This window comes from Microcaecilia unicolor, chromosome 2 (genome assembly GCF_901765095.1).
Source record: "Microcaecilia unicolor chromosome 2, aMicUni1.1, whole genome shotgun sequence".
Classification (NCBI taxonomy): Eukaryota; Metazoa; Chordata; class Amphibia; order Gymnophiona; family Siphonopidae; genus Microcaecilia; species Microcaecilia unicolor.
Window position 1 is genome coordinate 220,161,252 of NC_044032.1, and position 12,961 is coordinate 220,174,212.

Consider the following 12,961-nt stretch of genomic DNA (forward strand, 5'->3'; position numbering starts at 1 on the left):
ATGCTAAATAAAATTGATTATGTACTACGAATATTCATCTAATATATTTCTTTTTTTATAAATCCAAACAAATATATAAATGAAATCAACTCACTTGGTAGTCCATTTTATCGCTCTTACACTTCACAGCACCATGAGTACCAACGGTGTCAAGAGAAAAATTATCCGATAATTCACTGTCTGTTATCCTGAGCTGGACCTTTAAAATAAAATTTTCTTTTCAGACTTTATACTAACATAGTATATAGCCCATTCACTCTGCTCAGTTGCTTTCACCTCTGATTTTCTACCACTTTAGGTATATGAGTACAGATTAACATACAGAAACATCAGCTTACCCCCAATGGTTATTATCCAACCTCTAAATTCCTACAATTACATTCCATATCTTTCCAACTATATTTAATTTTTTGTGTGGGTATCTAAATTCTACTGTTGGATATTATGGGCCGTCACATCTTGATTATCTTGCAAGACTCATACTTAAGGGTATGTTTACTAAGGCAAACTACAGGCGCATTAGCCTTTTAAATGCGCCTTAGTAAACATGCCCCCTTAATCTAATATCAAATAATCTAATATCAAAATTTCTAGACCACCTTTACCCAACAAAATTGAGCCCAAAGCAGTTTACAATGATAAAAGAGACTGGTTAAAAAAAAAAATTTCAAGCACTAGAGCCAAGATTTGGTAAAGAACTTTTAAAACAGGAAAGTTTCTAGATGCTTATGAAATATTGAGTAAGAAGAAATATTCTTGATCCAGATAGATCATTCTATGTTTGAATTACCTTGTAGGAGAAAGATTGTTCTAGAGTTCTTTTAAATTTAAGAGACTTAAAAAAAAAAAAAATAATAATAATAATAATCCGTTAAACTAGAGGTTTTACTGCTATGAGGGAAAGAAATTAATGAAACAAAACACAGATAATTCTGAAAACAAAGCAGATTAGTTTAAAAGTTATTTAAGCTTCAAGAGGAAGCCAATTGAACTCAATCAAAAGAGGGGACACACATGATCAAACCTTTTCTTTTTAAAAATTAATCTCATGACAGTGTTTTGCAGGAGTTGAAATCTTTTCAATAAGAAATTTATAACATCACTTTACAGAGAAATGCAATAGTCCAAATGGTGCTAGAATAGTAGCTTGCATCAGTAAAGTGAAATGACTTTCATAAAAATAAGCACAAACAGATCTTATTTCGTTAAAAAGAAAATGTAACCAAATTCTTTATTTGAGATTCAAAAGGAGGAATATAATACAACTTCTAACACTTTTGATGTGGCATCAATGGTTAATGAATCATTATTGTTTAAACACAAGTTTGATGAGAATTTCCTAGCCATAATATTTTTGTTTTTGTGGGATTCAATTTCAACTAGCCCTTTCCCATATTTATGTATGTACAGTAATTTATTGTAATTTATTCTCCAATAAGAGTATTTTTGAGTGCTGTGGTAGCCATGTTGGTCCACTTTTAAAGGTAATCAGTAGAAATAAAATAAAACAGAGAAAGGAAAATATTTTAAAACACTGAAGAGATGTCATTACAGGTTTAAAGTCACAAAGAGGTCTGAGAAATAAATATATTAAATAGCAATGCTGGCAGGCCCCCCCCCCTCATTGTCTTAAATGTAAGCACAAGGATTCTGAATTTGATTCTATATGAAACCAGTAGCTAGTGTTGCTCCATAGGAAGTGGAGCAACATGCTCACTGGATAATGAATTATGGAGCAGTCTGACTGCTATAAGTTGTAATGTTCTTAGGGGCCCTTTTACAAAGGTATGCTGAAAATGGCCTGTGGTAGTGTGGACACGTGTTTTGGACATGTGCAGAATCATTTTTCAGCGCACCTGTAAAAAAGGCCATTTTAATTTTTTTTTCTGAAAACGGACGTGCGGCAAAATGAAAATTGCCGTGCATCCATTTGTCTGAGTCCTTACCGCCAGCCATTGACCTAGCGGTAAAGACTCATGCAGTCAGTAACCGGGTGGTAATGGTCTGCGTGCGCTCAATACGAGCATCAGAAAATAAAAATTATTTTTCAGATGCACGTATCAGTTATGTGCCAAAAATGAAATTACCTCAAGAGCCATGCGATAGCTGGGTGGTAACTCCATTTTGGCGCACGTTGGGTGCGCGTAGATGCTTATGCAGCTTAGTAAAAGAGCCCCTTAGTGTCAGTTGGCAAATGCCATTGTAAACTTTATCATAGTAGTCCAGACAACGTAGTCATGGAATCTTTTGTCAATAGAGTTTTAAGTTATGTAGTCTGCCAAAAAGCAAAAAAGCACATCTTAGCTATGCCAATGTGTGTTCAGTATCCAGGATGACACCCAAATTCTTAAGGGGAGGGGGAAGTTCCAGAATTTTTATCAAGCAAGAGCAGGAATACCTGAGTAGCATGAGTACAACCAGTAAACCACATAGCTAGGCATTTCTGGAAATGTTATTACAGATAATTTCTTCTAAGCAATGTTGCTACCTGGGAGAGACATGAAATTAAGTGGGGCAAGATCAGTAGAAGAAACAATATAGTACAGGTTCTTGATATCATCTGCGAAGAAATAAGAGCCGATACCATCAAGGTTCAAATTTGATATAATGCCAAATCTAATTTGAAAAATAAAAATCTTATCCTTTTACAAAAAAGAATGAAAGGGGAAGTAGTATTGCTAATCAACTTCAATCTGCTTGATAGTGATTGTGGCCAGGGGTGGACTCTGGGCCCTCAAGCACCGAGGGTACCCTGGTACTCTGCCCGGTGCCAAGTTTTCAAAATGACTGCCAAGACTTCCCGCGGCAGCCATTTTTAAAACACGTCAGCAGAGATGCCAAGGGTGGCCCATCCTAATGCTGGAGATTTACCAATGCAATGCTGGAGATTGAAGGCCAAATGGGTGAGATTTTTCTCACAAGTCCCTGCCAAGTCTTAAACCAGCTCTAGCATATGTACATTCTTAAAACTGACATTCTAATTAATAAATAGAAAATAATTTTATTTGAAAATTTACTACACAGTACTTAAAAAGAGATTGACAAACATTACAAAATCTACATCAACGAGGAGAAGAGAAAAACAAATATTAATCTAAGGAACACAACAACATAACCCTTCTCCTGTAGCAGGAATATTATGAATTTATACAAAACCCTACAAAAGTCACTCGGGACCTGTAAGACACAAATCTACCATTCCATAACAGCACCAACAAGGACCTTCCTAGGAAAAGGCAGCATCGGAAATACCGCAGTGAGTCTACAGCTTCAATACACTTATTGGGAAAATTGAACAAGCTGGATAACTACTACTATTACAGGACCCGTTAAACAATCAACAGAATATCTGGCCATGGTCACACCTGCAAACACAAATACAGGATAAGTGACTACAAACCAAGAGGCCCTTCCACTAAAGCTTAGCGAATGCTAATGGAATTAGCAGCAGTAAATGATATACATCCTATTTTATACCTTTGGGCCACAGGGCACTTAGTGCACACTAATTCCCATTAGCACATACTAACCTTTAGTAAAAGAGCCTCTAAGAGTAGAAACAAGAATTAGCTTGAAAGCTTAAGACGCCAGACTGTACATCAAGCACACCACCAGACAAATAGAAAATGTTGCATTTCCTTATGTACAGTGCAAAATATAGATGTCAATTCCTAAAACTGACATATTGCAATCAATAAATGGAAAATAACATTTTTTAAACCTTTATGCATGGTAATTTTATTTTTCTAAGCACAGTGGTCCCAGTCTATGCTCCTTATCTCTTTGATCGTTGTCCAGGGCCTCCTGCCCATCTGCCATGCTTTCTTCTCCTCCTATCTTCTTAATTTCATCCACTCAGACATTGATTTTTTTTTCCATTCTCAGCTTCCTCCGATACTTTTTTTTGCCTCTCAAATTTTATCCCTCTTGCTCATCCTCCAGTCTTACAGCTCCCTCTTTTTACTGATTCTATCTAGCTCTCCATCTCTTTCCCCCACCCATTTCTAGCATTTCCCCTCTTTCCTTTCCATCAAGTGTACAGCACTGCGTATGTCTAGTAGCGCTACAGAAATTAGTAGTAGTAGTATGCCAGGTATCTCTCCTGTCTTCCCTTCCTTCTTGCCCAGTATCTCTTCCTGCTTTTTCCTTCACCTTCCTTCCTATCCAGCATCTCCCCAATCTCTTTCCACCTTCCCTCCGCTCCAGCACCACTCCCTGATCATGCCTTCCACCTTCACTCCTCTGTGCCCAGCATGTCCCCCAATCTCCCTTTCTACCCTCCTCTATGCCCAGCATGACCCCATTTCTCCTCCCACATTCCTCCATGCCCAGCACGTCCCACGATCTCCACTTGCACCATGCCCCCCAATCTCCCTTTCCACCCCCATCCATACCCAGAATGTTCCCCAATCTCTGAGTCCTCCCCCATTCCTCTGTGCCCAGCATTCTCTCAAACTCCCATTCCACCATATCCAGCATGTTCCCCAATCTCCATTCCCACTTTCCTTTCCCCCAATCTCTCCTCCCACCTTCCTCTGTATCCAGAATGTCACCCTGATCTCCATTCCCACCTTCCTCCTTGCCCAATGTGTGTCCTTCTAATCTCTCTTCCCACCTTCCTCCATGCCCAGTTTGTCCCTCTAATCTCTTCCCACCTTCTTCCATGCCCAGCATGTCCCCAATCTCCCCTTCTACCCTCCTCATGTCCAGCATGTCCCTCCAATCCCCCTTCCCCCATGCTGCTGCAGCCCGCATCGGTTCCACAGTTTAAAATGGCATCTGCAACCTCTCACAGTAGTCTTGAGAGATTTTGCGGTGACCATCTTAAACCGTGAAGCCGGCACAGGACACAGGCAGCGAATCAGTGATTGGGACATCACTGCTGCCTGACCAGACACACAACAAAGTCACCTGAGAGGCGGGGGACCACGACTTGGTATGTCTGTGTTGGCGGTACTAGGAAGAATAGCGGTAGGCCAGCAATGGCTGCTAGACCACCAGGGTAGTTGTAGTGTGTGGTGGCAGTGGGTAAGAACAACCAGGCAAAGACTCTGGGCCCTCAGGCACTGCCCGGTTGCCCGAATGGTCAATCCGCCTGTGGTATTATGCAGTGGCGTAGCCAGACAGCCAATTTTGGGTGGGCCTGAGCCCGAAGTGAGTGGGCACAAAATTTTCTCTCTGCCCTGCCCCCTTCATCTCCCTATTCTCCACCTTTCCCCCAGCACCTCCCAACTCAAAATGGAAACAGAAACACTTTAGCTCATGAGGAATGTGACATCCGCTATGCACATTTCTCAAGCTATCATATTTCAGTTAAGATTCAAAATAAAATGCCTTTTCAACCTTTGTTGTCTGGTCATTTTCTTTTTCCATCATGTTGATCCAGTTTCTCTTTTGAACTTTCCAATATTTCTGCTATTTCTCCTTCAAGCAGCTGCTGTCCATTTGTCTTTTTCTCCTCTCTTGTTCCATTCCCTCACTTCACTTGCCTCTGACATATTGACCTTTCCATTTTAGCTCTTTCTGCTGTTTTTTTTTTTTCTTTTCTTTGTCCACCCAAATTTTATCCTAACCCCATTCCTTTGTTTTACTTTTCAGATACCTGTCAGATTTCCATTTCCTTTTCACACACTAGTTCTCCTATTCCCCATCTCTCTACTTCCCCAGCCATCCATTCCCTTCCATCTTCAATCTATTCCCCATTACCATATTTCTTTCCCCTGTAATCACCATCCTTCTCACATTTATTTCCTTGCCACCCCCTTGGCCTCTCCCACATGGTTCCACCTTTCCCAGTGTCTCTCTCCCTCCACCCCCCTCCCAGCATCTTCCTGTCACTTCTCTCTTTCGTCTTGCCCCCCTCTCCTGTGATCCAGTGTGGCCAGAATTTTCCTCACCCATCCTGTTTCTTTCCATTCCCCCCCTCTCTCCCCCTTTGCAGCATCTCTCATCTCTCTTGGCAAAGAATGACAACGTGGATGCAGCAGCTCACAGGTTTGCTTGCTACTACTACTACTTATTTCTAAAGCGCTACTAGACGTACGCAGCACTGTACACTTGAACATGAAGAGACAGTCCCTGTTCAACAGAACTTACAATTTAATTAGGACAAACAGGACAAACAAGAGATAAAGGAATATTAAAGTGAGGATGATAAAATAAGGGTTCTGAACAAGTGAATAAGGGTTAGGAGTTAAAAACAGCATCAAAAAGGTGGGCTTTTAACATAGATTTGAAGACTACCATCAAACCAGCTATCCTCTAAGGAAAAAAAAAACAACATTAGGAATCACAATAGACCACAACATCATATCTGACCAAATACCTGAAATAGTATCGAAATTTTTCAAAACACTGTGCAAATTAAGAAGAATCAGAAGCTGCTTCTCCACCATGACATTTTGCTCCTGGTTCAATCAGGTATCCTGTCCACATCGACTACTGTAATGGAATATACATCGGATGCAAAGACTTAAGCTTAAAGAAATTATAAACTGCCAAAACACTGAGGCTAAATTGGGTGGGCCTGGGCCCATCCAGGCCCACCAGTAGCTACGCCCCTGGTATTATGTAGAAGACAGGAGATCTTGCAACAGTTAGTAACAAGACCCACAAACCTGGTTTTTAAAATTGAGAGCATTTCTGAGGTCACAGTGTGTGATCTAGTACCTAGTGGTCACTGCACAATATGGTTCAGTAACTTCCTGCATTAGGGTATAGTATAAATTCTGCAAAACATATGAACAAATTCTGCAAAACACATGAACATATAATTAAAAAGTTGTAAACCGTATATAATGATAATCCTGAACACATATCAAAAGCAACTGAAAAATGGAAAAATAAAAATGGATATACTACATTGGGATACTATTTAGCTCAACATTCTTACACATACCATAATTTTTAAAATTACACAAACATTTTTTGGTGTTTTTCTGTTTTAGAAGTTTTATATCTGTGTAATTTATATGCGAGATTGAACTTCTGAATTACAATTATGGAAACTACTCTCAATAAGTCAGCAACAGTGGGTTTTGTTCAAATGGTAAGCATTTATTTTTTTACGATTATGTAACTTGGACGGATTTAATTTGGATGCTTTCATCCTAGAATAATGAGATATTCATGAGAAGAGACTTGCTATGTTTTTCTCACTTCCTGGTTTTAGATGTAACTTCTGATGAAAGATTTATCACCCTTAGTAGTCTACTTTTTATAATTAGTATACCAACTAATTTCTAGGTTGATTTAACCATTTAAAAAAATGTATGGTATGTCTAAGTATGTTGAACTAGATAGTATCCAGATGCAGCATGGCCATTTTTTACATGTCTATGGTTCTATTTAAGATTATCATTATGTATGATTTGCATATTCATGTTATTTATGGTTGTTCATGTGTTTTGCAGGATTCTTACTCTACCCATAATGAAGGCAATTGACAAAATGCAACCACATTGGGTTTCATAGGACCATACTTTGAAGGTTATATATGACTATATTTAGTTCTATCATCAACTAGAAGCAAGAAGAGAGATAAGGAAAGCCCAGAATTCTTATTTTCATATTTGGAAATGATAAGTACAAAGTATAAAATGTTTAACATCAACTTTAAAATACCTTGTTGTTCTGGAAGAAGTTTTTTGGTTTGAAAGAAAAAAGCAGTGGCTTTTTATGATCAGGAGGATGTTTTCGGTGAATATCATCTGCTTTGTACTGTAGCATTCGACCAGTCTTATTTACCATCCAATACGGACTATGAATGGCAATGATCATCTGTCCAGTGGTATAGGTCACAAGAACAGCAATATCCAGTTCTGTCACTTCTTTTTCAATACTACAGGTAAATGTGATGAAATCAATATCTTGTTGGTTGCTCTTTATGTTGTATTTGCCTTTCCAGTCCTTATCAAGATAATTAAGCAACTGAAACTCTAACTTGGTCTGATCCACTGATGCATTATGAAGCTGAGCTGAATATCCATCTTCTAATGTGACAAATTTATTGCCTTTCCCCTACAAATTAAAAAAAAGGACAAGAAAAAAAAATAAATCTTGTTGATTGTGTTACTACATTGAGCTTCCTTTTTTTTTTTCAGGCGTTCATGAACATGACTATAACTACACAGAAATCTTTTAAATGCCCTTTTAGGAAAAAACAAACATTTTTTTTGTACCCCGCGCTTTCCCAGTCATGGCAGGCTCAATGCGGCTTACATATACAGGTACTTATTTGTACCTGGGGCAATGGAGGGTTAAGTGACTTGCCCAGAGTCACAAGGAGCTGTGCCTGAAGTGGGAATTGAACTCAGTTCCTCAGTTCCCCAGGACCAGAGTCCACCACCCTAACCTCTAGGCCACTCCTCCACTCCAGGGCAAAGAATACTAAAATGAGAAATTCATGAAGGAGCTGACTGTTATAAAATAAAATGGCTTATTCTAAAAAGTCAAGTACTATCTTGGAGCAGAACAGAGGTATTTTCCTGTTCTGAGGAGTGACAAATAGATCTACTGCGGGTATACCTCCACTCCTGAAAAATCACGAGCCACCCCCAAGTCCAGAAACCACTCATGTGGTTTAAGAGACCACCACTCAGTTTGTCTGCCAAGGCATTGTATTTCCCTGTCAGATAAGTAGCCCTGAGGGCCATCCCATGAGAGATGGCCCAGTTCCACATCCTGACAGTTAGGGGTCAATGCATTTACTTTATGTTAGGTGTGTGCGCTAAAGCTCAGCACAGTTTCCAAATGCAAGCCTAACACAAACATTTTGTTCCCTGATACTTTAAGTAAATATCATGCAAATTACCACAATGCTAAAGAGTGCTGTCAGAAAATAAAAACAGAACACACTGACATGGTAAGATTCAGCCATTTGCTGCATAGAGGAATAAAGTATCTCTCTTCCTGTCAGAACATAAGCAAGGACTGTCTCACAAATGAACAGGAAAGAAGATGTATTGAAAAAAAAAATAAATACAAAACAGATCATATTCCTTGTAGCTTCCATGGTTGTCAACCCCATGTTGAAAACCTCCCTGGTGGCCCAGTTATCCCTGGTCCTAGATGCCCATCCTGATGATGTCTCTCCCTCGACAAAAAATTCCTGGTGGTCCAGTAGCCCCTTGACTCCCCATCTTAAATATTTCCCTGATGGCTCTAGGGCCCTCTTCCCATGCCCCATATTCACCCAAAATGCCCCAGAGGTTCAAACATCTACCTATATCCACACCAGCACCGCCCCCCCCCCCCCCAGAAACCCCAAGTGTACATTTAACTTTGGGAGGCAGAAGCAATGCCCGCTCACTCCTGCCTCCACTCTGCCATCTTGGAAAATGGCACTGCTTAAATCCATGAGAAGTTAGTCTCCCAAATAAGGCAGCTACGGGGTCAGGGTGTACCACTGTGCAAGATGGTAGCATGAAGGCAAGAGTGAGTAGGCATTGCTCCAACCTCCCAATTTAAAGGTGCTCCAGGAGGGAGGGGGGAACAGTAGGCAGGTACTGGAGGTCCCTCTTGTACCCCCAGGGTATTTGGTGGTATCAGAAGAAAGGGTTAGCAGCCTATGGGCCACTGGTCACCAGGGAAATCCTCAGGATGAAGGAGGGCAAAAATCTGGTGCCACTGGGCTACCAGGGAAATCTTTGGAGTGTGGTTAGGGGATGGGGGGCCACAAGAGATTTTTTTTTTCAGACTAGGGGGAAGCATGGGTGGGGGAGGTGGATTGGAGGTTCCTGGGCTACTAGTGATCTTTGGGTCATCTGAGGTGAAGTGTCGCACAGCATCTCAAATAACCCCTTCACTCCAGCACTGCATCTTTACACCAGCTCGAGCCAGCATAAAAATACAGCATTAAGTGAAGAATATAATCCTGTGCTGAATTCTAGTTCACTTTTATTAAATATCTAGAGCATTTACTTCACATGCATTTTGCACGGCCACTGTGCTAATCTTTAGCATCCTAAGTGGTTTTATCTAAATATATTTATCCTGAGAAAATCATAATCCCTGGATGTGGAGTCCATCTACATGGGCTCCCTAGCCCAGTTTGGACGCATCTGTTGTGAATACTATTTGGAAGGCAATGCTTTTTGCAGAACCTGAATTGAACTGAACTGTTCACCAGGTCAGAGTCCCAGAGGGGTTTGGTGACTGAGGTGATGTTTTGGAGCTTCTAAGTAGCCCGAGAACACTATGTGCTTAAGATCCATTCAACTTGTCTCATTTTGAGATATATCAAGGGATTTACATGTACTGTTGAGGCCATATTGCCCAACATCCTCAATGTGCCTGTGAGAGACTAAGTGGTATAGCAGAAAGGGTCCCTGAGAACACTCCCTCACTGATGTTGCAGTTAAGTCACCTTACAGAGGTGGTACTAACGGGCTGGGTCAGAAGGGTGGGGCTCAGACCGGGAGGTGGTTAAATGCTCTGGAGCAGAGTGGATAAGAAAGGTCCCAAGGGAAAAGGTCTCCAGGACTGAGACCCCGAGTTCAGGTCTCCTGGAGGACTGGAAGTGAAGGAATCCTCCCAAAGTGTTGGCTGTACTTGTGGGGAAGCAAGTAGTGACCCTATTGCCAAGGTTTGCACCTGGGGTAAAGAGTAATCATACAGGGGTTGCAAGAGAAGGAACAGAAGACTGCAAAGGTAAAGCATGTATTTTTTTTTATTTGTGAAAACTTAGCCCCAAGTGTCCCAACTAGATGTAGGCCTGGATTTGAACATGAGTAATTTGAACTGTGCGGTAGAGTAGAAGCTTGACAAGACAGGATTCCCGAAGAGAGGAGGAACCATTGTTAATTTGACTTTTACCATGTTAAGCCCAGAGTCTGTGATAGAAACAGACTGCTATTCTGTTTGTCTGTTCCACAATAAAGTTGTCTTTTGATTTACATGGCATCCTATCAGGCTTATTTTTGAAAGAGAAGGGCGCCCATCTTCCGACACAAATCGGGAGATGGGCATCCTTCTCTCAGGGTTGCTCAAATCAGCATAATCGAAAGCCAATTTTGGGCATCCTCAACTGCTTCCCGTCACGGGGATGACCAAAGTTCACGGGGGGGGGGGGGGGGGGGGGGGGGGGGTGTCGGCACCGTAGCAAAGGCGGGACTGGGGCATGATTAAGAGATGGCTGTCCTCGGCCGATAATAGAAAAAAGAAGGGCGTCCCTGATGAGCGCTTGGCCGACTTTACTTGGTCCATTTTTTCTTGCGACCAAGCCTCAAAAAGGTGTCCAAACTGACCAGATGACCACTGGAGGGAATCGGGGATCACCTCCCCTTACTCCCCCAGTGGTCACCAACCCCCTCCAACACTAAAAAAAAAATTTTTTTTTTTTTTTGCCAGCCAGCCTCAAATGTCATACCCAGCTCCATGACAGCAGTATGCAGGTCCCTGGAGCAGTTATAGTGCACATCAGCTAGGCGGACCCAGGCTCATCCCCCCCTACCTGTTACACTTGCAGTGGTAAATGTGAGCCCTCCAAAACCCACTGCACCCACATGTAGGTGGCCCCCCTTCACCCCTTAGGGCTATGGTAGTGGTGTACAGTTGTGGGGAGTGGGCTTTGGGGGGGGGGGGCTCAGCATCCAAGATAAGGGAGCTAAGCACCTGGAAGCAATTTGTGAAGTCCACTGCAGTGCTCCCTAGGGTGCCCGGTTGGTGTCCTGGCACGTCAGGGGGACCAGTGCACTATGAATTCTGGCTCCTCCCATGACCAAAGGGCTTGGATTTGGTTGTTTTTGAGATGGGCGTCCTCGGTTTCCATTATGGCCGAAAACTGGGGATGACCATCTCTAAGGTCGACCATCTCAACGTTTAGGTCGATCACCTCTAAGGTCGACCTAAATGTTGAGATTTGGGCGTCCCCAACTGTATTATCGAAACGAAAGATGGACACCCATCTTGTTTCGATAATACGGGTTTCCCTGTCCCTTCGTGGGGCTGTCCTTAGAGGACGCCCTCATGAAAACTTGGGAGCCCCGTTCAATTATGCTCCTCCACGTCTATGGGGCTCCCAGTTTTTCTGCCAGCCCACACTGCCGAAGTGCCCCATACTGATGTCTGCTGATTCTTTTGAACTCCTTCCACTAACAGATACCAGAGTGGTGATACTTTCTTGCAGAAGAAAGGTCTTTCCCAGAGTTATATCTAGCAGAGCTTCTACAATGGGGTGGGCAACCATGATCCTCAAGGGCCACCCAGTCAGCTTTTCAAGATTCGTACTATAAATATGCATGAGAAGCAGTAAATGCAAATCAATCTCATGCATATTCATTATGGAAATCTTGAAAACCTGACTGGGATGTGACCTTTTGCCCATCCTCATCCTATGAATTCTATTTTGACAATGGGCTTAACTGATATTGGGATAGTTTATGAAGAACCCTAGTAACTTCAGCTTCTGCATAGTGGTATGAAGTGCTCCTTCAGCTCTTTCCTGAGACGTGCTCTTGATCAGCCAATCTTCAAGACATGGAAATGTGAAATCCCAGTTTGCCTAGTTACTATGCCAGTATATCAAGGCACCTTAATACTTAAGGAACTGATGGAGGGAAGTGACGTCACGGAGGCGAATGGCTGCCTAGTCTGTTAGATCCTGCACTCCCTTACCGTTAAGCAGCACCAGTAGCGCTATCGGCACAAAAAATTAGACCAGCAGCACATTGGGCGACGGAGCTGTAAACCAGGCTCCACAAAATGAGCAAAACCGCGGCGGCGGCACAGCGGGGAAGTGAAAGAGCGCCGAAGAAACAAGCCATGAAGAGCTTCTCGCGCCCAGCTTCACCCGTGATGGCGGACTCGGAAGCGCCGGCTAAACACGTGGCGCCCAGTCCCGCTGCTACAAAGGAGCACTCCTCAGCGGATTTGGCGAAATGCCTGGAAGCGATTAGAGAGGAAATAAAAGCCTCTCGGGTTGAAATATTGGAGCATGTCAACGCTATAAGTTTGGATCTCA

The 12,961-nt window shown here is 42.2% G+C and overlaps 1 protein-coding gene across 1 annotated transcript in view; it reads right to left on the reverse strand.

The window, feature by feature from the left end:
- Positions 1-12,961, reverse strand: part of VPS13A (vacuolar protein sorting 13 homolog A) — a 556,982-nt gene that overhangs the window by 236,534 nt on the left and 307,487 nt on the right. The window contains exons 48-49 of the mRNA XM_030193720.1: positions 7,624-8,019; positions 95-199 (exon numbers count right to left, since the gene is read on the reverse strand). Of these exons, the coding sequence (XP_030049580.1) occupies positions 95-199; positions 7,624-8,019 (501 nt within the window). The remainder of the gene's footprint in view (positions 1-94; positions 200-7,623; positions 8,020-12,961) is intronic.